We start from the raw sequence: 27,144 nt of genomic DNA, 5'->3' as shown, positions 1-27,144 counted from the left end.
TGGCGGACTATTTCCGATTGTGCTTTGCAGCATCTCGTTAAGTGCCGATTTGACCACTTTATTCGAAATGATTAACTACAGGAAAATTGTATTTACCAAACTGTTACTTTGCTTTTATATGTCGGGTGCGTGGGGACGATCATGGGCTAACCATCATGACACGACTACGTCGACAACGCAAACTACTCCCACTACTAGTCCTATACCAAAGAATTTCCATAATGATCCACTTATCGTAGAAACCAAGAGCGGTCTCGTTAAAGGCTACGCAAAAACAGTAATGGGCCGAGAGGTACATATTTTTACCGGCATCCCATTCGCTAAACCTCCCCTCGGACCTCTCAGGTTTCGAAAACCAGTTGCAATTGAACCGTGGCATGGGGTTTTGGAAGCCACGTCGATGCCAAATAGTTGTTACCAAGAAAGATACGAATACTTTCCCGGATTTGAAGGGGAGGAAATGTGGAACCCGAACACAAACATATCAGAGGATTGTCTCTATCTGAACATATGGGTGCCGCAACACTTAAGGGTCCGCCATCACCAAGACAAGCCTCTTACAGAGAGACCTAAAGTGCCAATATTAGTCTGGATTTACGGTGGTGGCTATATGAGTGGAACGGCTACACTTGACCTATATAAAGCGGATATAATGGCTTCTTCCAGTGATGTTATAGTAGCTTCTATGCAGTATAGGGTTGGCGCATTTGGATTTTTATATTTGAACAAATATTTCTCTCCTGGGAGTGAGGAGGCGCCAGGCAACATGGGATTGTGGGATCAGCAGCTCGCAATTCGTTGGATTAAGGATAACGCACGTGCTTTTGGGGGTGACCCTGATTTAATTACTTTATTTGGGGAGTCAGCTGGTGGCGGTAGTGTAAGTTTGCATATGCTTTCACCAGAAATGAAAGGATTATTTAAAAGAGGAATACTTCAGTCGGGAACTTTGAATGCTCCTTGGAGCTGGATGACTGGGGAGAGAGCGCAAGAGATTGGGAAGGTGTTAGTTGATGATTGTAATTGCAACAGCAGTCTATTGTCTGCCGATCCTAGCTTAGTTATGGATTGTATGCGTGGAGTCGATGCGAAGACAATATCAGTACAACAATGGAATTCGTATACTGGTATCTTGGGATTCCCTTCGGCACCGACTGTTGACGGAATATTCTTACCTAAAGATCCCGAAACCATGATGAAAGAAGGCAGCTTTCATAACACCGAAGTACTTCTGGGAAGTAACCAAGATGAAGGTGAGTTCGTTATGTAAATAATGTTATTAAGTCCACAATTACTTATATTATGAATGGACTTATGAACGGAGTAATCAGTCTTATCAAAAACATAATACGCTTTAATATGTTTCTCATGATATTGTTGTTATTAAGAATAAAATGACGATATCGTGTAATCGCCATATAATATCCATAAATTAGTCACTTTGACCGTCATATAAACGATTCAAAACGGAAATCGAACACCTTATTTCAACGTCACAGTCGGCACATCTGCACCACACATGTCATCACAAAATTATCCTCGATCTCAGCAATGTTATTTAACGACTACATTGTAAAATACAATGTGTAATTAATGCAATGTACAATGAGTATTAGTGTTAATATTTGTTACTAAAATCCTGAAACGTATTTGTTTGTGTAACATGTGGTTGGGTTTCTGAAGTTGATATTAAGGGTATAGAGTTCGAGGTCATTCGTATCTAGCTCCGGATAGCAGCCGGCGCCGGGCGTCGCGCCTGCGCAAATCTATGTAGACACAACAATAACATGCTGTGGATTTTTAGTCGTACTACAAAGTACTACAGACTCGCCCACGCTCGATGCCTCCACCGCCCAACTCAACACCCCATAGTTACCTCTCTCTTTCAGTTGCTACGCACTCACCTCTCTAGAGACGTCTTCACCTTCAGTTAAAAACAAGTCATCGAAAGCGAGATATTCCTTTTACAACCAACTTTTAAATTTAAATAGACTCTTCTGAGAGGTGCTGATATCGTATATCTGGGGAATAATTTATTGAAAGGAGATTTTATCAATTTTCAATCGTAAATACGCAGAATATTAAAATCAGTCAGAGCCTTGACTGTACACAGTATAATAGTTACGGCCAAAATATTTATTTATTAGGAAAGTTAGCAGTGAATTTGCAGAAACCAAACACGCAAACATAGCGTGATCAATGTTATAATAAGTAACAAACATATCTATTAGGTTATTTTTTTATTATGGGTTAAGATTACATATTATGAAACTCTAAAGCAAAAAATCTTACCTTTTTTATTCTTTAAACTCGAGTAGTGGTTTGGATGATAAAATAGTTTATGTTTTTTGATAAGGCAAAATTATATCTATTGTAAACACACGGTTTAACAGAGAGTTACCATTACGCATTAAAAGTAGAACGTCATTTAGTATTAGTCCGGTCAATTTAGACATTGACCCTTGCAAAAATTCCCAGAAAGCTGAAAATTTGCATAGTTAAGGACACCATTCTTATGAAATTGTGAAAAGTCCCCATCGATCCCATGTCTGCAAAAAAAATTATTCAAGGTCAAAGGTTGCAAAAATGTGTTTTTCGAATTTTTCGACTATATGTGCATTGTATTAAAAATTTAGATTCCGCTATTCTTTTTCTAGTTAGTTACTGGGAGTTCAATCTACTTCTGTATTTTCTATGAGATAAATATTGGGAATGGAAATTTATTGAAGTAATACCACTGCGGAAACGTGCTTTCCGCTCTTCGTTCAAAAGTAAATATGGATGTGATGTGTGATGTAAATATTTTCTGGAACTCATTATGATACAGTACAATTATTTACTAATAACAACTGTTTGTTTCATATTCCTTATTTTCATTACGAGAATTTTATATAAAATTGCTTTTAATAAAATATTTATAGGTAATATTTTTTGTTTATTTATTGCAAAAAGAAACAATAAAGACTAAGAAATGTTTTGTTCGGTATATGTGTCGCTTTGTTTTGTTAGAAATTGTAGTTTTCGTTAAAATAATTTCCCAAGGTGATGTGAAGCTAGCATTCTTGATTTTCCATGTCGGTTTCATATTTAATGCTCTCTTTGTACCTGGGTTCTCGAAGAATTTGGACGAATTTAAGAGAATACCACTCTGGGTGAAAGGTAATGTCATATGTATTTGAATATTTATAATCTTACCTTAGTGTATTTATCAAATAAATAAATGTATTGAGATTATATGTTTGAAGTATATTGATTGAATTATTTAAATAATTTTATTAATGTTACTTTGATTTGTACAAAATATGTAACGTTCTAATTGTTTATAATGTGTTACTTATGGTGTCTACAAAATCCTAGGTTTTTTTAAAATAAAAAATAAATTTCTTTTTCGCGCGGACCGAAGTCAAATTTTTACTATAATCTGAAAATTTACTTCATGTCACCGATTTTTTTTTCATTATTCGTATTTAACATTGTAGATTCATTTATGTTAATGACTGAGTGCAGAGGTTTCGAGTATATAATGAAATAAATTCCACCCTGTATAGACACTTGACGGGGTATAAAAGCATATTTGGGACCATCTTTTAACATCAACATCAGCTAAAAGCTTATTCACGCAGTAATGTCTTGTGAGGTGTTCCTGAGCGGCTACTCCTATTTGTCCTTGACCTGACAATGCGAATTTTCGGTAGGCCTCTGGGCGGATAAATCATTCATCATTTCAGCCCTTGAGTCGTCCACTGCTGGACATAGGCCTCCCCCATTGAGCGCCACAGGGACCGGTTCTGGGCCGCCCTCATCCATCGGACTCCGGCGACCCTGACCAGATCGTCGGTCCATCTCGTGGGGGGCCGGCCTACGCTGCGACTCCCGGTTCGTGGTCGCCACTCCAGAACTTTTCTGCCCCAACGGCCATCAGTTCTACGAGCTATGTGCCCTGCCCACTGCCACTTGAGTTTCGCAACTCTAAGGGCTATTTCGGTTACTTTGGTTTTCCTGCGGATCACCTCGTTTGTGATTCGATCCCGCAAGGAAACTCCGAGCATAGCCCTCTCCATTGCCCTCTGAGTGACTTTCAACCTTCTGACAAGGCCCATAGTGAGCGACCACGTCTCACTTCCATATGTCATCACTGGCAACACACACTGGTCAAAGACTTTCGTCTTGAGACACTGCGGTATTCGGGACGAGAAGATGTGTCGGAGCCTCCCGAACGCTGCCCAGCCGAGTTGGATTCGACGAGTGACCTCTTTCTCGAAGTTGGACCTACCTAATTGGACTGTTTGTCCCAGGTAGACGTACTCGTCGACAACTTCAAGTGTAGCGTCTCCTATCTTGACAGGGGTGGGTCTGACATGGTGGTTAGACATGACTTTTGTCTTATCCATGTTCATTCTGAGACCCACTTGTTGGGAAACGCTATTGAGGTCATCGAGCATTGCGCTAAGGTCTTCTAGGGTCTCAGCCATGACTACGATATCGTCGGCAAATCGAAGGTGAGTCAAATACTCGCCGTTGATGTTGATGCCGAGTCCTCTCCAGTCCAGAAGCTTGAAGACGTCTTCCAGTGCAGCGGTGAACAGTTTCGGAGATATTATATCTCCCTGTCTCACGCCACGCTGTAGCTGGATAGGTTTCGAGTACTGATCCTGGAGGCGGACTGACATGGTGGCGTTTTCGTATAGGCACTTCAACACTTCAATATACCGATAGTCAATTTGGCACCTCTGGAGAGACTGAAGCACTGCCCAGGTCTCGATCGAATCGAAGGCTTTCTCATAGTCCACAAACGCTAGACAGAGGGGCCGGTTATACTCCTCGGACTTCTGTATAACCTGCCGCAGCGTGTGTATATGGTCTATGGTACTATAGCCTTTTCGGAATCCGGCTTGTTCGTGAGGCTGGAAGTCATCGAGACTGTTAGCAAGACGATTTGTGATGACTCTCGAGAACAGCTTGTAGACGTGACTCAGGAGCGAGATGGGTCTGTAATTCTTTAAAAGGGTTTTATCGCCCTTTTTAAAGAAGAGCACCACCACGCTCCTGTGCCATGCCTGGGGCGTGGTACCCTCGTGAATGACGGAATTGAATAGTTTTTGGAGAGCCTCTAATATTGGCTGTCCGCCCGCTTTTAGAAGCTCTGCTGTTATTCCGTCATCACCCGGAGCCTTGTTGTTTTTCAGCTGCCCGAGAGCCATACTAATCTCGCACAGGTCGATGTCCGGGATGTCTTCGGTATAGTGTCGGATTAGTGGGGCTCTTGGATCTGTGGCCGCACTGCAAACAGGTCGTCGTGTTGACGTGTATAACTGTCCGTAGAACTTCTCTACCTCACCCATGAGCTCCGGTCGGGAAGATATAATCCTGCCGTCCTCGGTCTTCAGTTTGGTCAGCAGGCTTTGCCCAATGGACAGATCCCTGGCGAACACCTTAGAGCCCCTGTTCCGCTCAATAGCCTCTTCAACACATTTAGTGTTGAATTGGCGTATATCACGTTTCAGGGACTTACAGATCTGTCGATTGAGCCTCCGGCAGACTGTCACGTCACCAGAAGACTGCAGGAACATCTTGCGTCTTTCTACCATGAGCTGTAGGGTGGGATCTGAGATCTTTTGAGTTCTTTTTGGACGCTGGGTCTTAAAGAACTTAGACCCAGTCGTCTGGACAGTTTTCACGAGCCTGTTGCTATACTCATCCACATCTACGCACTCACCTAAGCACTCGAAGCGGTTCCGGAGTTCGAGCTGAAAGCTCTCGGGGTTTTTTGATATGGGCAGATGCTGGTCGGAGCATGGACTTCATCAGTCGAGACCTCTCAAGCGATACGTTAAGATTCAATGTGCCTCTTACCATTCGGTGATCACTCCCGGTTTTCACCGCATTGATCACAGAGACATCATTGAATATACGCCGTTTGGTCGACATGATGAAGTCAATCTCATTTCTGGTAGCACCCTTGGGACTCAGCCAGGTCCACTTGCGCTGACTACGCTTTTGAAGAAGGAGTTCATCATAAAGAGTCCCTCCCTCTCCATGTAGTCGGCCAGCAGCTGACCCCGCGCGTTCCGTTGCCCATACCCAAATTTCCCCATTTTCAGCTCGTTGCCGCTACGTGTGCCCAGTTTCGCGTTGAAGTCCCCCATAACAACGGTGAAGTAGGTCTGGGAGCTATGTATAGCCCGAGATATATCCTCGTACATAGCCTCCACCTCATCATCGGAGTGTGCCGAGGTCGGGGCGTAGACCTGAATAACCTTCAGCGAATACCGTTTGGTGATTCTGAGTATCAGGTACGCCACCCTTGCCGACACACTCTCGATCTTCACGACGTTGTTTACGAGGGACTTGTGGATGATAAACCCGACACCACCTTGGGACTGCTGGTCGCCCTCCCGGAAATAGAACAGGTTACCTGACTTGAGGATTATCGAGTCCTCCCCCTGCCTTCGGACTTCAGATAATCCTATAACGTCCCACCGTAACCTGCTCACTTCTTCCTCCAGTTCGACTAACTTCTCGTCGGTCCGCAGTGTGCGCGTGTTATATGTTGCCAGGGCCAGTTTTCGTCGGTTGTGGTAGCCTGGTCTCTGCCGGGGATTCTTAGCACCCCTTGCCCCGCCGTTACCATGACCGCTACCGTAGCCAGGAATAGCGGGGCCGCCGGGGACTAGGGGCCGGTTTTATGTGGCCTTACCATAGGGGGTTTTGCCGTAATCGCCACGCTTGGCAGGCGGGTTGGCGATCGCAGTGGCGGAAGTCTCATCACAAGACGCTGCTGCCCGTCTTGTGTCTTGTCACTTCCTTCCGCCGTGTTGGAATGGTTTTACCGCCATTAGTCGGTGGACTACTTGCACTAGTGGTAGTGAGCACCACTAGTGGGCGGTGGGGGTCGTCACGCCCCTACGCCAAAATAGGGCGGATAAATGACAAATAGGTATTTGTCAGCGGTTACGGTCATACGATTATGTAGATATTTTTTTAATTCATTTCGCTGAAAACAAGTTTATTATGGAATAAGGATGTTGCCAATTAATTTACTCTAATAAATAATTATATTATTATTATAAATATACAGAAAAAAAGAGATCTATCCAAACGGATTTATCTTTTATTTGTGGAGAGTAATTTTAGAAAACATGTATACGCTCACGCCTTCAAACCATGTGGGTAGATAGACACAATCAAGTGATATACTCCACGAATTTGGCATGCCTTGATAGGCTCTTCCATAGTCATATCGTTGTTTTCTAAATATGTTCACCAATTACACGCTCTCTAGGCTTTTAGGTACAATTTCACTAATTTCTTAATTAACAAACTTTAGTTATTAGGCCATCACAATTAACACGAATAGTATCGGGTGTCCCATGGAAGAAATATTACAGTCCATTACTAAACCACGAAGGAAATGTTTTACAAAACATTCACACATAATTTAGAACAACTAAAACAAAATATCACCATTGGTGGTATTATTTCGGACCATGCTCGACTTTCCATGGTAGACAATACTGCGGCCATAAGGAAAAAGACGTTTCTGAATAATATTTTACAGAGAAAAAATGTGTTGTTAGATACGTCTTTTTTCTTTGTGAAGTCAGAATAGATGTACATATACTAAATTACCGAGACGTTCATTACGCAGAGATTAAACGTAATCTTTAGGTTTTCGTTTAGACGCTTGATTAAATAATGTCATTAAGGGAAAAATTTACAAATATTAGAAGTTGCGTATTGCGTATTGCTTGCGTAAATAGAGCCAACGTGTTTTAAAAAATCCTAGGACAACATAATAATAAGTTCACCAAATTTAAAAAAAAATGCAGAACATTTAATCTTTAAAATAACTATGTGCATTCCTGATCACTTACCGCACCTCTATAGCGGTAACCTCTGATTAGAGAAGAGAATCATCTTTTGAAGCATGGTGGGACACTCAATTCAGTACATACAGTACATTCAAAACAGCCCTTAAAAAGATTTGACAGTTAATACCTTTGCATGGTGAAATTAGGCCTTCTCTTAGAAAACTCGCTCCAATTTAATTACAAATCTTATTACGTTGCAAAAGCAATTTTAAATCGTAAGTAATAAGAATTACCTGTTATTCCACAGCGTAAATTAACTAACATACCGCAAGTTGTAGATTTACACAAACGCGTAGATTCTCGGAATAAAGACGATGGTACAAACAAGCATTAAATCAATTTGAATTTCTAGGAAGGTATGCCATTACCCTCAAAGTTCTATATATTGTAGAGATTAATATTGTTTCGAATAAACAATATGTTATTTGATATTATTTACCACATAATGTTATCATATTATTATTATGAAACCGAAGGAATTTTATTCCATAGAAATGGGATTTATTTATTTGTTATTGGTTGTGATTTTTATATAATTTGCTTCATTGGATCTTTGTAATAATTCTTGGATGAAGATGAAATCACGATACCACAAAAACATGTCCTGTTATTAGGATATTTTGTCCTAAAGATATAGTTTCTTTACCGTTTTATAAAAACGCGGATAACACACACACGGGGGTTACACAGAAAATATTTATAAAATTAATAATTTAATAATTTCAACGAAACATATTAGTATAATAAGGGCGAAAGATTGTGAACAAATTTTTAGAAGTATCTGCAGAAATAGGTTAATGGATTTAGATGGATTTTGACAAACAAATAGATCATGTACTGAATTAACATACAAAGAATTTTCGAGAAAGGTCTACCATGCAGTCAGAGTCTTGAGTAACAATTTAACAATAAACTATATTTCGTGAACCTTAGAAAAAATCTAAATTAGTTTACAGTAATATAGTACGTTACACGTGTCATAACAGAAAATGAACTCAACTCGCTAGAGAATGTAGTTCATATACACATTGCAGAGGTATGGGTGTATATTCGCCACTAAACACTAACAAGCGTCGTTTCCGGTTTGTTGCCCCAATCAAGGCGATACCATGTCAACTATGTTCGTTAAAGCGTCAAAATACTTCACGGCTTTGTCTCAGAAAACCTTTATCTCTGTTAATTAATATATCGCAAGATTTTTCAGGTGTTTTATTGAATACTAGTTGACTTTTGTTAAAATAAAACAAAGAGTTGCACAATTAATGAAGTCTGCCCACTACACCGGTTCATACTGTAACCGTACTAGAAACGTGACAGGAAAAATATTTTTTGTATTGAAAAGTTACTACTACCTATTTTATCTGTACAACTAGGTCATTCCGTCACCGATCAACACCGTCGCGTGTCATGCATGGACGGTCAACAATTGTCGGCGAGTATATTTTGCTAGTGTCGCTACGTATCGTGCATGACACGCGGCTATGTGACGTGACGTTGCCTAAGCGTTATACACGAGTATGATAAACTGTTGATACATTATAGTGGACATAGTAGTCCGCGTAGTGTTTCTTTCCGTGCTTGATACGTTCATGGGATGGTCATAGTCCGTTCCGGTTCTATGGACAGATTCCTTAAGCAAAGTACTTAAATATATACGGTTTTAACTATGCTGAATAAGTTAAATAAATAAAAGACCTCCTACTTTTATCATATTGGATGACAATAATGATTTACACGAGTCCTAAGATTTATCTTAATAAGTAAAACATTATTATGATATGTTACAAAAACATGACTATTAAATATAAGGTACTATTATTATTATTTAAAAGTTTTGAGATTATTCTGATATAACATTTATATACTTCTATAAATGAAAGAATTTAACCCTGTAACAATTATATATTTTTCATTCAGGTAACCGCAAAAACATCTGAGTAATTTTTCATGAACGTAAAACCAAATTATGGCTTAGCCCTTTGAAATATAGCTCACGTTAATATGTACAGATATGCATTAATAAATGAGTTACTCTCAACGCTCGCTGCCTTCTTGACAATATTTATAATGTCGTAAACCTAACCTGCGGTGTGTTCTCTCGGTATATCTTGTGGTTGGATAAAAAATTACCTTGATGAACAATAAAGTTCAATTACAGTATTTATTCTTTGTTTAAACTATGAACGTCAAATAATATACAGTTAAAATTGGACAGATTTTTGTTATACCAAAAAATCAGACGAGACGTGAAAAAAAAATATTATAAATATATTTTTTTAGCTTCGAAATTTGCAAGCTTCTTATCCTACTCTATTACTGTAATCCCTAAGTTTTTATAATCTTTTATATTTCTTAATAATTCATAGCTTTTTGACCTACTTTATACATTTTCTAAAAGGTAATGGATTTATATTATTATAACAATAAGAATTTTCTTATAACGTTGCTGTTTTCTTTGTAAATACTCATTGGTTTCTGTGGCTTGCGTGCTCCGCCTTTCTTAAGCTTTATTGCGTTTCAATGATATAGAATTTTATTAGGTTTCTTTTCAACAATGTATTATTTGTTTGTTATGAAAAGATACAATTATTGTAGCCTCTCACATATATTTCTAACTTTTTTCTAATCCGTGAACAATATATTGATTATTTATTCTTTGACCTTTACTGTTTAATAAAATTATTATTTTTGTTGGTATCGTTGTAGTATATTTTCGCAACTACCTACATTCAGGTAAACATATAATGGAGCATAGTTATACCTCTGTATTTATCACCTGAAAACTTGCATAGTTTACAAGTCGTGAATGCGTTACATACAAAAATATTTACTTATTTATTTAAGATATTTGTCATAAATTAGAATGCCTATAAAAAGTTATCAAGGTACATCTTAAAAACATTATTATTTATTTATTTGATTCCGATACTAAAGCATTTTTTTTTCAGGCACATATTTTTGCTGTACGATTTCCTTGACTACTTCGAAAAGACGGGCCAAGCTTTTTGCAGAGGGAAAAGTTTTTAGAAATCGTTGATACAATATTCAAAGATTTCTCAAAAATTAAGAAGAGAAAGCAATTGTGTTCCAAGTAAGTCATTTAATATTTTTTTAGTCTGTAGGGTGTTATATCGGTTTGAGGATTTCTTGAATTGTGTACTTTCTTCATTTTGTGTCATTTATCAAAATAATAATTTTGATTATACACAATTAATATCCATAAAAAAGAAGCGAAGAACAAGAGAAAATATTTTAATTTACAACATTTAAAGTCCGTTCAAATATGTCCAATGTTTACGAGACATTAAATATACATATTATTATACTCATTTTACTTTGGGCGACAGCTCTGGACAAGGATTAAGTTCAAATACAAAATTCTTTGTAACGAGGGTCGCGACATAAAGAGGGAATTATTAATTCTGTTTATCAAATTTAATGGACACTAAAGTTCGATAAAAGCAGTAAATGATACTTAAAATGAAGAAGCGCCGCTTGCGTCACGTCCCAGGCAACTAAATAGGATGTCCTACCACAAATTACCGTCAATAATGCAAAAATACACTCAGTCATTCATTGCTGCACTTATCCTCGTAATTTACCAATCAAGAAGTCGCTATTGTTGTCATTTGCGGCTGCAATTAACATTGGTTGTGTGTTGTTTAAAAATAATATTATAGGTATTATATAATATGTAATGCGACTCAGTAATGTGACGGATTTTTTTAGATATTAATCTAGGCAAGATTTTTAGGGATAATTTTTGCTTTTAAATAAACAAATTAATGCGCCATCCATCAATTTATTTCATTACGAGTTATTGCAAAATTTTATGGAGGTATATATATTATTGATCACATGTCAAAAAAAGCATTATTATTTTTACAGTACACAGACTGGGAAGAAATAACTGATGGGTATCTGAACCGAAGATGATTGCTGACGTAGTGGGCGACTACTTCTTCGTCTGCCCCACTAACTACTTCGCGGAAGTGCTCGCTGACTCAGGGGTCGATGTCTACTATTATTACTTCACGCACGTATGTACCATGCTTTATTCGTTGTCGAGTGATACTATTATGGTTGAGATTACAGTTATGTCAAACTTAGCTTTATTTTTGTCAAGCGAACAACATTATTTATTTACTTGCTGGCAGATGGCCTACATTCAAAAATGTTTGTTATAAGAAATTAAGAATTAATGCGTATAGAATTTAACTATCTTCATGTACCTACCTATACTTAATTGATACGTTTATACGGTAACAAACTAACAGTCCTGGATTTAACGTTAGTATATTAGAACTCACACGCTGGTGGCACATCAGGTTTGGTATCACCGTATTAAGTCACTAAAGAAATTATATCGCACGTTTCCAGGCGATAAACATTTTCTTAAATATATAATTAACTTAAAAACATGCGAGCAATTAACATAAGGTGCGAAAACGTTTATGTAATCTACGTAAACAGCGCCGTGCACCTGGCATGTCTGCTAACGTTTCAAAGGCTATGAAGAAGACGCACTCTAAACTGCAAACCGGTCCCTGGCTAACACGTTAATTTGGCTAACGAACCAGACGGGAGGGCCCTTATAGAGGCCGCACATGCTTTTTGCTTTGACGTTGCACCTGAATTCAAAGAGCATTTGAATTCGTGCTTGCGCTCAACCAAAAGTATTTTATACGCCCGTGATTTGAAAAGAATTCGCTCCGAAAACGGACCAAGGCTTTTTATTATATTAACTTGCGCTTTTGTGCGTCGCTTATACGCAGTAGGTAAAAATATTTACGCAGTATAGTGAGATATGAGATCATATTGTTTTGTTATTATTGTCTTTCGTTTTATAATTTACGAAAGTTATTTCTTTTATAAACCATAAGGTGTAGGTAAAATGGCAAATGCAGTCAGAAAATAAGATACGACAAGAAAGAACATCTTTATTAAAATTCTGTCATATAATAGGGGAACTTTTTATTATGGTATGATTTTATATAAGTACTTTACTTCCTAGTGGCTATGCATAATAGTTTCGTGCCGGTCAAAATAATTATCCTGAATGCAGTTTCCAATCAATCCGAAGAAGTTTGCAGTTTAGGACATACAATAGGTACTTACTTTGAAAAATAACAATTCTTGACTTAATTATAAAAGCGGACGTAGGTTTCATTGTTTTTTCATTTAACAAAGATACAAGTACTGTTGTGTTCGGTTCGAAGCACACTCTAGTCTGTTTATTACAAAACATATAAAATCTGAGTATGAAGAGTGTATTGCAGTGTTCTGTTATTGTAGCCGGAGCCGGGTTGCTTATTAAGACTTGATAAACATTATAACAGACACAACATTTTTACACAAATACATTTGCAGTGATATTTTTTATTTTGTGGTAACAGTTATGAAACTCTATACAAAATAGAATCCGACAAATACTCTTTATGGCTTTGTTAATATGGCTATTGCTTCGTAATTAATTATAACTGCTAAAGAAACGGTGCCCAAAATATGATATATTGATATTGTGATTTATAGGCATGTAGCTCTTGCTTGCGGGTGCGTTCGCACCTATTCTAATTTTACTCAAAGCGTGGGTTTACACCACAGTCTATATATTTACGTGAAGAAATAAGTTATACCTCTTTACATTGCGCGCACTGCGGAATGTGAGATTTGGCGTATTTAAAGTTAATATAGAGGACAGAAAAATAAAATGTGTTTATAATGTGTAGTACAAATATCCATATTAAATTCCAGGGTCTAATTTCGACTACTGGACAACTATTGGTTATAGTTTATTTAGTTTGAACTCAATACTAGCTCGTTTGATAGCTAGTTTCATTTTAACTTATAAAAAGTAAATCCATGACATGATGCACTGTTACTGTACCACGTTTGGAAGTCATGGGACATAATATTATGCCTCCTAATGTCCTTCCTTCATACCAGGAAACAACAAACTCTCAAGAATTATCACGCGGAGATAATATTCATATTTGAACAGATAATTCTGTTTGCTAATTTAATTTTTTTTTGTCATCTGTTCTTTTTTAGTGAGTTTTTTGTGCCGTTCTTTCACAGACATCTTCTGAAGTCGAATAAATATAATAAATTACGTTATTTGAATAAAGATTTTTTACCTTGCCTTACCAGATGTTACGTTTCTAGCGATACTAACTATAAAGAAAAGAAAAAATCACGATTATTTATTTCTCCATTCATAATATAATAATTAAAATCTAATCTCTAATTTAAAAAAAAGTAACCATGTACGTATTTCTGACACCAAGCATCATTATTAATATTTGGATGACATTATGAGATCGACCTTTAATGTTTTATGATGACCAACGCAGTGGTACATAGAGATTTACATTTCCAATTGCTCAAAGGCGATGCTATCATCAATGACAATGTTAATTGACTTGATCGTCTCGCCATTTAAAAAAAAAAGATAATTTGCCTTATGCCCAGGCGCGGGCTGCGTCGAGAGCGAGATCCTGGCCTTCGTTTGTGTTTTGTTTAATCTCTCTTTGTCTCGCTGCCGTGATTCAGAATGGCGTGATCCGATAGTTACATTTCTCGAGCTGTTTATTTGTTTAACTTGTGTGAAATTCTGAAAAGTAAACATTGTTTTTTCAAAGAGGTTGTTTGTCACTTGTTTTGGTTGGAGATTGATGTAGGTGCGACGAATCGTTTTTATTTTGTTCGAAACTTGTATTCTTTTACATCTACGGTTCGAATAAGTCATTGTAAAATTAGGTCAATTTCATGAAGTTTTATTTAGTAACGCAATACCAAAATGACGCCATATATATAAAAGAAGACAAATAAGTATATATAAAAATATAACAAATCTAAATCATCCTCCGATGGCTAGCCTTAAGATCCAAGCCACCAGTGTTCAGGAATTCAAAGTAAGTAGAGCCTTGCAACACTTGCTGTGTCCAATAGTACTGCCTTCTGCATCTGGCTCCTGACCCAACGATCACTTGAGAACCCCTGGGGGTGTAAGTCGAGACTCTTTGCTATCAACTCATGGGCAGATACGAAAACCGGAACAATAATTATAGGGTCCACTTTCAAATGTCAGTAACCTCGTGTACAACGTTAAAATATTGAGAAGAATGACGAATTAATTATTTTATTATTATTAGCCCAGGTGGATCCATCACTCACCTCTACAATATCTTTGGTAACTACTCTGATCTTAAACACTACTGTGGCCAATTGTATACGAAATAACCAGAACACATCTACTAATTTCATATTAATTCCATTGTAATCTCAATAGTCTGAACTACGTACATATAACAGCAACATAGATGCGTCATGTTGCATTAACACAAACAGATATATCATGCGTGAATTCTCTAAGGGATAGGTACGCTAGGCAGAAGTGCAATTACGGCACCCACTTTTCGCTAAGTGTGTTCCGTCCCATGATGTGATAGGGGCAATCCTTATATATATTATTCCGGAACGGAATAGTGACCCTTCTACATTTGATGTAAGTGGAAATAGGTTCAGTAGAATGTCAACTGACGAGAGATGATTATCTCTCGACAGTCAACACAATTTTGCAGGTCTGTTGGATCCCAAAATGCGACACACTTACCTACGTGGGCCACTATGACGGGTATTAATACATTATGTACGGTGGTCGCCTTTCGGGCAGATATAAAATATATCTTACTACCACCAAATATATTCTTATTGCCATATCGAGAATCGAGGCTCATGGAACAGAAACACCCAATATCACTTTGACCAGGGACTCGAACCTGGGATCTCAAACTTTTGTTGTACCGCGCACGCAATACACTAAGCCACCGAGGCAGTCACGTTGCAATGGTAAGTTTACCAATACATTGTATATATTCTGCTCCCCTAGGGTATTTTTAACTCTTTTGTCATTCAATTCTTGAGACTAACTTCTCAGAGGTGCTTCTATTGTGTCGGCTGAGTACCTACGTTTTTTGCAGATAGTTCAATCTAGACTCAAAATTGTTATGAAGTCCATAAAAGACTCTGTGTGTAAAAATTACAATATACTTTTACTATTTTTGTATGAAAACATGTAGAATGGGATAATATTTTCGGTACATACAGCTCGTTTCCAATCTAACTCGCAAAGAATGTAAACGAAATAGAATTACTCTGCGTTTTTATGAATCATCCAGGCATTGTTTAAATTTCAAGCGAAATGTGCATTCGAATCAAGATGCACGAAATTAAAATGAAAATGGATGAATACGGATGAAACATTGTTACTGTACACTGGTACAACCTCAGGTATGGAGTAGAATTTGTTTATATTTTTCGGAAGTTCTATTGAAAAATACAGTATGACGTATGTAGCTATGTGTATGTTCATTTAGCACTCTATCCCATTGTTGAGTTGTAAGTTGCAGTTGTGAAAGCAAGGAATATTTGACAATCTTCACAAATCACTGTACCATGGGTCTACTTTACTTCATTCATGAATCAGGTCTCTTTCTTATTAAATAATTCACTTTTGCTTGTGTCTATCGTTGCTTATGTCTGCCCGCATTAACGTTCATTCCCGAGATAAAAACAAACGCACTCAGGGGAACACTTTTTCTTATTAATAAAAGAATTTTCAAAATCGGTTCAGAAGTTTCCAGGTTTTTCCGATTAACAAATAAATATACCAAAAAAAATTTTGTACAGAATGTTTCTTTAAACATAAAATTGACAAAAACAATCCAAGGCATCGCATGGCATTACATTCCACTCGTACCCAAGTCTTCAGATATTATTAATGTACCAGTAATTTTATTTCTACATGTCTGTTTTATACTTACGTATACTTAGTGAATAATATTGTCGCCTACATTGAATTGTATAATTTTAATATATGAAGCATTATTTGCCGCCCCGTTATGGTTGTATATTTCGCTCGGAATCTTCAGATTCCCGGGGGAATACCTCTTTATCCAACGATTCTTGTTTCGTTTTCTGTTCGTTCGTTTGAACGTGCCTTCGAGTAGTAAAGGCATGCATATGCAAAACAGATAATTTAGTTAACATGAGTAAGATTAATTATGTTGATGCTGACATATCTAATTATTGATTATGGTTGCACATGTAATAGACGCTTAACGTTAATTACACATAAGCTTTATTTTAAAAAGCGGCAATAGCCTAGTTGGGTGTGGAACGGACTGCCAAGACGAATGTCCGCAGGTTCAAAACCCAAGGTCACACACCTCTGACTTTTCTAAAATCATGTGTGTATTCTTTGTGAATTTATCGTTCGCTTTAACGGTGAAGGAAAACATCGTGAGGAAACCTGCACATCTGAGAAGTTCTCTATAGGAATTTCGAAGGTGTGTGAAGTCTATCAATCCGCACTAGGCCAGCGTGGTGGACTAAGGCCTAATCCCTCTCAGTAGTAGAGGAGGCCCGTGCGCAGCAGTGGGCAAGAATATAATACAGGGCTGATATTATTATATATTATATTTATTTCTGGTTTTATAACATATTTTTTTACTATAAGTAGGAAATTTTTTTTTGATATTACTAAATTATTTGTTTAATATTACATATTGATATTCAGCACTATGTATAGTGCTCCAAAATTAAAGAATTTGATAAAAAAATATAGCAAAGAAAACTCAAATTCAAGGCTCTAAAAAACAAAAACCCTTTACATTGAATCAATCTTACTTTTATATACTATGTAAAGATAAAGGCTTGTAGCTAGATTTACTTGAATATATAATATAATAATTATGTACCTAACCTGATCGTTTTAAGAGTTTATTAGGATAAACACTGAAATAATTTTGTAATGGCAAATACTTTTTAAATTATAAATTAAACAACTTTGAAGTTCGAGGAATGTTTTGATGTCGCCCGAGATTAATGCTTGCCCCTTCATTTTCCGAACATTCCGTTTGGAAGTCAAGACTTTATAAACAATCTGAAAATCCATTAATTATTCCTCTGTTTATTTATAAATTCTAATTTGAATAAAAAATCATACTTTGAATGTGGGACACAATAAAGAGTTTAAGATTATTTAGAACCAAATACATTAACCACTATAGTTAGAGTGGACATTGGGAAGATTGTCACAATTTTGCACTCATGCGATGGTTACTAAATGTACCGTGAAATAATAAAACATTAATGTGAAAATACTTTATATTTTTCTGTATCGTGATTTGCACGTTTTTAATGCGCATGTTAGCAAATTTTCTGTGAATAGGTTGTTTTTGTATTAAAATCGAAGGGACGACAAGGATTTTTAAAAAAAGACAACGACGTATTACTAATATGTAATAACTTTTGGAGCACAAATTTGAACCTAATGTCCGTTCTATAACTAGCTATAGTATTTACGGTCTTTTGTTACAAACGGCTTTAAAAAAAAGTTTGTTATAACTAGGTTAAACAACAATTATCCGAGTTCAACAAATAGATTTTCATTACTACAGTTGATATTTGATAGTATTTATAAGACACATATAGAAGTAAAAACCATACATCAAGGCTACGTGGGGTTTCTTTCGTATTCATACTTCAGTGGCAAATGGTACCATCATTGCTTCAGTTTACTCGTTAATGTATTAACAAATTATGTAACTTATCCAAAATCTGCCACATTTGACCCCGATACGAATAAAATAAGATGAATGGCCGACAATAAATCAGGAAGTTAGCAGGAGCGGCGACGTTCGTGATTTGTCGTCCAAATAGCGATTTGACGGACGAGCAGAGACTGCGAACATTCTTTATGGGTCACGAGTCGCCAAAACAAGCCAAGTGACGACCGAGTATTTGTCTTTCCACAGAATGAATAATAAAAGAGCTGCTCGTGAATTTTTAGGCAGCAAAACTTATATTACATTCTCCACCGCACATAAAATAGTGGTGACCTAATTTAACGTCATTATTTTCACTGTCTACGTAAAAGATTCACCTTATTTTAGATCCCTTTTCGGCACGTTTGCGTGAAAGTTCACATGCAAATGGTAAATTTACTAAGAAAGGCAAAAGGTAAACAACATTATTGCTGTGAAGCTACTGTAGTCATCTTTATAAAGCAGGAAATGAGTTGCTTTATATGATTCGAAGTGACAGCTCAGCACTCTCACAAACAACTGACGGGCACACAACACAAAATTGTTTCATGGACGCGCAGTAAAAGATGCGTCTGCTGACGTTTCTACTGGAGGCCCATTCATATAATTGTATTCCTTAAAACATTGCAGAAGAATAATCAAATCGTAATTCTTCTGGATATTTTGGGCCTATAGGTGGTCATAATTAATCGCTCCCAAGTCGCACGTTGTGTATGTATAGGCTATTTTTGTTCAATAAGCTTTGATAGTAGAACAAAATTACTACCTACATTTATATATTAATAAAAATAAGGAACAAATTCATAACTTTTACCTCCAAATTCAACATCATTAAACACTATGACTTAGAATTCAAGTTCAAAGTCATTTTACGAAAGGACATATTCTTAATTAAATCAACATTAGTAAAATAACAAAACGATGATGTAAAGTGGGGTCTGTACATAGCGCCGGTAACAAACGAATGTAGTTTTAATAAATTAGGCATGGGTCAGCCTGGCTACCGGGGCCAAAGGTCACAGATTAACGAGCTATTTCGAGTTGTGACCCGTCGCCGTTCCATTTCTGCTCCCGACACTGCCTCTAGTTTATTATCGTACCTTTATTTCCAATGTCTTGCTAGATTATGCCTAAGTCCGTACCTCGACAGCCATTTAAAACTATGTGCTTTAAATCTTTTCAAATACGTGTCATTTTTACAAACTTATTTTACAAATAGTATAAATGCGAATGTTTTTAAAAACATTTGGATTTTTGTTAGAATTAAAGGCGAAACAGTTGAACGAATTTAGATGACGAGCATATAGACCATGTCTTGAATTAAACATAGGCTACTTTTTACCCCGATTGCTTGCTCTCGTAGTTAATAAATGATATTTAATATAATTTTTAAATAGAGATTTTGGCGGCGAACACATGATGCTAGTATGGTATGATCATTTATTAATGATTAAGGGTTTTTTTAAGTGGTTGAGGCTTTAAATGTGGGTGAAGCAGCGAGCAACATATAGATTAATAAAAAATATATTCTAGACCATAATTCTTAAGTCATTTTGTTACATACTACCACACTGAATTACACTTATGTTATATGTATCAACCCACGTTTTGAAATTCTTGCCTACGCATTGAAACACAAATCCAAGATTTTTTTCTGAAACGTACAATAACATTCAGGCTCTATATTGTTGACATAACCTTTCAAAAACCGAGTAGGCGACGGTACCAAACCCTTATAAGGACCTATTAAGTATTCAGAAATATGCGTGGGCATATGCATACAAATGAATACTTGGTAAGTAGCGTGTTTACATAATATTTTATGCACACATGCCCGCGTAGGCATTATAATTATAATATAGATCATACTATCGTAGTAAAATATCGTATCTAATAAGTGATTTATAAAAAATACGCCTGGCTATGAGGTCGTTTTTACTTAGGAAGTTAGATGGTGAAATGCGGGTATGTTACACCGCTATCTACACTTTAAAAATTAAAAAAAAATCATTATGCTATTTAGACAAAAATAATCTCTTTAATAACATGAAACATTAATGCATCACATTTCAATGATCAAAATGCAATTACAGCCTCGATTTCACATCTAGAACAACTAAAAATGTCTTAAGTTATATATTTGACCGAACTTAATTATAACCTAGCCTTATATCAAGAACTATTTTACCCATCCGAACAAAACCAGCATATCCTATTATGTGAAATATTATACTAATTAATATCAGTAACCGGTAAGACATGGATATTAGATCGGAATCATATTCAGTTTGTGAGCGGATACGCAGATAGGAAATTGAGGGCGAAAATAACACGCTACCCAGATTATATAAGAGGCGTTACATTATATATGTGGAGTGACCTTTCCACCGTATTATGTACGTTGCTTGAGCTCATGCATGACAACGCATAACATAAGCCGTCTTCTTGCCATCTTGCATTATAAAATAGGTCTTGCCACCGTAACTCGTCTTTTAATCAAATGCCTTACAAAAATGTCATAAAAAAGATATTAAAGGAAATTTATTGGTTTTAATTGTCCTCCAAGTAAACGTTTATAAAATTAATTTGTAATCCTATGTATGCCGGCTAATGATGAAGTTCTTTTATCAATAAAAACAATAAAGTTGGATGCGCGTAATGTTAAAATATGTAGGCGGTTTTTGAATTTAGTTTGCTTGGAAAAATTATTACTGATTATGTAGAAAGCAGTATCAAATGCCAGAGTAGTTTGTAGGCGTTTGGAAACAATAACAATCCAAATAGTGTTGTGTTCATAACATTACATAAACAAAATTTTCCAAGATGATGTAATTATGTAGATTTGATTTTATAGTTCACAATTTCTGCTCATATTCCATACTGTAATTTTATTTGAGAAAATACTCCATTGTGCCTATCAATAATAAGTCTATATATGTTTAATAATAAATTTTTCAAGTTATTCCTACATTTCTGATACAATAATCATCTAACTGAAACGAGCGCAGGAAATTTTTGTTGCTAGTCGTGTATTTCGATAAATCATGCTTATCTTCGAAAATAATTAATTTCAAACAGGCTGGGTTGATTGTGTCAATTGGGGAGGTATAAACTTTTCTTGAAAATAGATACTCAACTACATTTCCCATACCATCAAGTTCAGTAAAGACATTTACTATACTCGTACAAAAAGAAATAAACCTATAGTAAACTAGATGTTGTCACGACCTCACCCGCGCGTGGTGCCTTCTCTGCCATCTATATATCTCTATATCACTATCGCAATCCGTAGCGCCATGTGTATGTGCCATCTATTGAAAAAAAAAAACAAATATTTTCATACGACAGCAAATTACTGGGATAAAAGTATTCCATATTATAATCAAGGACATGGTTCATGCGTGTGACAATTTCCTGCGCTGCGCTTTTGCTGCGCTCCCCCTAACAATAATAAATATTTCCAGAAATATTCGAATTTAGAATATTAATAATATTATACGATTTTTTTTGTAATTTCCAGCGCACGAGCACCAGCCTGTGGGGCGAGTGGATGGGCGTGATGCACGGAGACGAGATGGAGTACGTGTTCGGCCACCCCCTGAACATGTCGCTCCAGTATCACACAAGGGAGCGAGACCTCGCCGCGCACATCATGCAGTCGTTCACCAGATTCGCACTTACCGGGTAAATGTTTTATTTTTTTATTTTTGATAAAAATGTGTGTACGTACTCCTAAATCTCATAGTTTATATACCGCCATGCTGGCAGATTACTGTGTAAATATTGACGTAACCAAATAGTGAATATAAATTTTGTTAATAAAATGTTAGTATCCAAAAATAAGTGAATATAAACTTTGTTACTGATAAGAACAAATAAAAAAAAAACCTTTAGGCTTAAATTAGGATAGTTTGAAAATTTAGTTTATAGGTCTAAAATAACTACATAACTTTTATAAAATATGTTTGTAAGTAGATCAAACATTGTTATATATATAACACATAGCCCTATTTTAGATATATCTAAATAAAGCCAATTTTAGTTTTGGTCTTGAAATTCGAAATTTGTATGAACTAGTTCACTCAAGGATCCGTATTTTTTTAATATTAAGCATTGTTTTAAATATTGTATAACGTGTATATACAAATCTTTCCTCTTTAATAAAAGTATCATTTTTTTTAATACCTACTTATTAATTGAACTATAGATTAAAGGCCAAAATCGGTCGCGCCCTAGTTCAAGCAGATCAGGTGTTAGCGCCATCTTCCAAATTAGGTCGTTTATAAATTGCATAGCTATATATTTATAGATGCACACCAGGCAAGTCGGTTTTAATTAATCCTTTCGTAGTTTCTAATAATATAATAACCCTTCTCGTTAAAACAAATAGTTTATTATAAATATCTTCTAATACCTATGGTTAAAGTCAGAGACATTATTCCATCTACTGGAGTGAATTTGTCGTTTCCAAGTCCAATTGTACGTATCCGAGCACAGTCTTAATAACATACAGTTAAATAGAATTTTTTTATCTATAGCGCTGTAAAGCTACTTCGATTAGAATGCCTGAACTGGCAAAAATACGGATATACCCCATAGTTAGAATAGGGCCCTCTGACATCACTGTTACCTCTTACCATTTCTTATTAACAGTAATAATGTATTATATACTGTCCCAATGTTGATAGTTCACACGTCTTCGAGATTCACCTCTATCGCAACAGTCCGCTCCAGCTCCAACTAGACTATGGCCACTAATTTTCTTTTATTTTATAGTTATACAATGAGTGATGTCGAATCACTCACATAATTTATATATAGGTCATAGTTTTTTTTTATTGCTTTGAATGTCGAGACGAGCTTGCTGTTCGCCTCATGATAAGCGACATGACCGCCCATAAATAGTAGAAACACCATTATACTATAAAATTAATTTAGCCCTCCGACCCACAGTAGGTCAGTTTGGTAGCATAGGGCCTAAACCCTTTCAGGAGTAGTAGAGGCCGGTGGGAATTATATAATACAGTAATATTATTATAATAAAATTGTATTCTAGTAAACCACACAAGCCGGACGAGAAGTGGCCGCTGTACTCGCGCTCTTCGCCCCACTACTACACGTACACTGCGGACGGCACCAGCGGCCCAGCCGGGCCCCGGGGACCCCGCGCGTCCGCCTGCGCCTTCTGGAATGATTTCCTTAACAAGCTCAATGGTATGGAATATATTTCTTGAATAAATACACATATTAGTTATTGTAGTTTTGACTTTTTAGTGACTATAAAGGCTGCAGAGACTTCAAATCGTCGGAAGAAAATCATAATATAAAAATCGCGAGAATAGTTTTATTTCATTGCATAAACATAAGAAATTATTATTTTAGTTATTACATTCCATATCTAAAAAATATATTTAACACAAAGTTGAAATTTCGAATTTGCACTGTAAAATTAAAATGTAGGTACTTAAAAGGGAATTTGGCTGTGCTGATATCTGTGTACATACTTTTATTTTTCTTATGATTGTTTTTGGAGGGTATATGATTAATAAGGCGACATTAAGGCGGCCGAGGTATTCTTATTCATTTTTAGGCACTCAAATTGATTAAATAGTATATGTGTATTTGCGAACAAATCAATCAGGCACACTAGAGGGCGTTATGTGATTATAATGATAAAAATATAATAAAATTCTCATATATACATATATATTTTATACATACTGGTATAACATATATATGGATATATTTTATATTCTAAACAGCGACCACCGTACACAAGGTATTAAAATCCGTCACAGTGACTCAATGGTAACTGTTTTACGTTCCGGGATCAGCCTGTGTATATCCGGTTCCAACGATCGGCATTGTATCGACTACTAATAAATATTTATTTCCAGAATTGGAACATGTCCCTTGCGACGGCGCTGTGACCGGCCCATACAGCAGTGTGGCGGGCACGGCACTACCCTTAGTGCTGCTCACCACGCTCGCTACCACAGTATCATTGTAAATTGCCATCTCGTTCACGAGAATAATTTCGACAGACTTTCAAAAAATATTAATTATATTTTGATGTTGGTAGACAAATTATTTGTGTTATATTGCTAATCAAGGTTTGTTCTGGTCAATTTGTCTTATAAAATTGAAATGAATATAAAGTGAGTGAATCAATATCGATTATTATATTACGTTGGACATTAATCGTGTGAATATTTAGAAATTGGTTTAAATTCGATTTCTTAAAATAATTGAATTCAGAAAGTAATATTTTTAATGAGGGTTGAACACTTTAAAAGAAAACAGTGATGAAAGTGGAAAAAAGGAAGCAAATGCTGGACAATTATTGAGTGTTGAAAATAATAAAGTGTTTACTAAAATACTAGATGGTTATAATTCAATAATATTGTTTTTAATATTGAATAAATGTTTATTTAAGGTTGAATAAATATAATCACTTATGTAATTGCTTCATAATATAAATTTAGCAAATATATGTTGGATTGTTAGATAATTTAGTTTCGACGATGTTCCTGTACGTAGTTGGCGGTGAGATATTTCATATTGAACATAACATTAATGATAAGGTATAAAAGTATTACAGATCGGCAGATTATGATCCTTAGTATGTGTTTGTGTGTTATTATGATGTTATATTAGTAAAATACGTTGGCTTTGATTGTTGAAGCGATGCTTTCACTCACGATAGTACGATATATCACTATACATATCAAAGTGTGCCTCTGCTTATAAGCAAATGATACATATCTTTATTGTAGCAAAATTTTAAGATTTTATATCGGTCGGATGTATATTGTGAGAAGAATTTTTAACAATATATTTACTACTATTGTATTTAGAACGCTATTGAATTCGAACCACTTGAAGATCTTATGAACTCTAAATTCTTATGACTTCGAACAGATGATAGTATATTTTGTAAATAGTCCTTTCTTAAGAATTAGTCGCGGTATATGAATATAAATGCACATGTAAACAACAATTTTGTCTTGACTGACTGAGTAGGCGTACCGTTGCATGTAAACCTACGAATATTAAAAAAATCTGGAGTGATAAATATTATATTTATTGAATGCACGACGTGAAGTCAAACTGATGGATATCTTCTCTTCGTAGACAAATAGCAATCTTCGTAATAAAATATTTTCAAAATAAAATTTAACATTTACATTCGGTAATAGCCACGTAGAACGGGCACTGTTTTTATTATTTTATGATATCGACGTAATATGACATATCAGTACGTGATTTGTAGCTTAATAATGCTTTAAGTGAAAATTGTCTTATGAACTTAGTAACAATTTTTATACTTTTAACTAATATTTGTACTAAAGAAAATGTTAGCGGTAATAAAATATTTATAATCTATTATGCGATTGTCAATTACTATCACTGAGCGAGTTTAAAAACGTTGGTGACATTTTCTAATCGACATGCTATGGCGAATATATATGTATATGAACTTGGGCAGATACTTGTAACTTAACATCGAACTAATGTATTGCGTTTATTAGACGTAACAAACATTGTATAAGCCATAAATTATTATTGCAATCATATTTTACTGACTATCAATAAAATTATATAATATTTTATCTAAAAAGCCTAAACGAATTGCAGTCATTGATTAATTTATTAAAAAATTTGTTTCGGAATTGTGAAGTTGCAACAAATACATAGAAATGTTACAAGTAAATGCTCAAGCGTCATTAGCATTTCGTCGAACATTCGCAAGAACGTTACATTACGTTAAACTGCTATTTATGCTTTTGCTTGTAATGTATAATTTGCTTTACATTACAAGCAAATGTGTATTCACGCTTAGCACATTTCCTTTACACGTGTTCATTTAATTCATTCCACGAAATCAACACTTACCAGTGAAATGACACCTTTGTACTATAAGCATGTAGAGTTTAATTTCCGATACATCACAGTAGAAGATTGTATTGTATATCTAGCTGTCTGTACACATTATATAAAATCATTAAAATTCGCACAACACTCGCTTTCACGTTGAATTAAGGCACAATTTGAGAAGTTGTATGGGATAGCTTTAATTAGTAATAGTTATGTGTAAAATGATTTAATTAAGAATTCTATAATAAGTAGATACTTCAAAGAAGAGCTTATGGATCTGCAGTTGCAAAAATAACTATAAATCAGTTTGATTGATAGTATAGACAAATGTGTCATTACACGATATATAAACTTGATAGTGTTTGATGAAGTCAGTGTGAAAATTGTTTTTGAACACAAAGTGAAAAAAACTAAATCGGTATGAATGAAGTGGTGTAATTGCTATAATGTATATTCTATAGTGATCTGCTTCAAATGTAATCATAGATTAAGGTAATTTAGGAAAGAAACTGTACCTATGTATTACTTTTAAAAATAAAGTTTGAATGCCAACTTTGGAATCATGACATCTAAGAAAAAACAATTTTATTCTTATAATGTTATATTTAAGGTAGCTGTTTAATTACGCTAAAGTTTGTTCGTATTTTTGTAATATGTTGTACCTTACAAGTCTACCTGTGAATATTCATCTAAAATTCTATTTTCTTTAATATCAACCATATAAAATCATCTCATACTGGCCTAATTTTGTTTTTTTTTATATTTAAATCACATACCACATACTC

The 27,144-nt window shown here is 35.5% G+C and overlaps 1 protein-coding gene across 1 annotated transcript; it reads left to right on the top strand.

The window, feature by feature from the left end:
• LOC115444065 (acetylcholinesterase) lies at nt 1-27,104 on the top strand. The gene is given in 9 exon segments (XM_037440694.1): nt 1-1,257; nt 10,820-10,854; nt 10,857-10,942; nt 10,945-10,962; nt 11,760-11,796; nt 11,799-11,911; nt 22,002-22,165; nt 23,538-23,695; nt 24,379-27,104. Coding segments are annotated over 9 exon segments (1,914 nt in total). The 5' UTR covers nt 1-67; the 3' UTR covers nt 24,492-27,104.
• The last annotated feature ends 40 nt before the right edge of the window (nt 27,105-27,144 follow it).

This window comes from Manduca sexta, chromosome 20 (assembly GCF_014839805.1).
Source record: "Manduca sexta isolate Smith_Timp_Sample1 chromosome 20, JHU_Msex_v1.0, whole genome shotgun sequence".
Taxonomy (NCBI): Eukaryota; Metazoa; Arthropoda; class Insecta; order Lepidoptera; family Sphingidae; genus Manduca; species Manduca sexta.
Note: the sequence above shows the minus strand (reverse complement) of the source record. Positions and strands in the feature narration are given on the sequence as shown.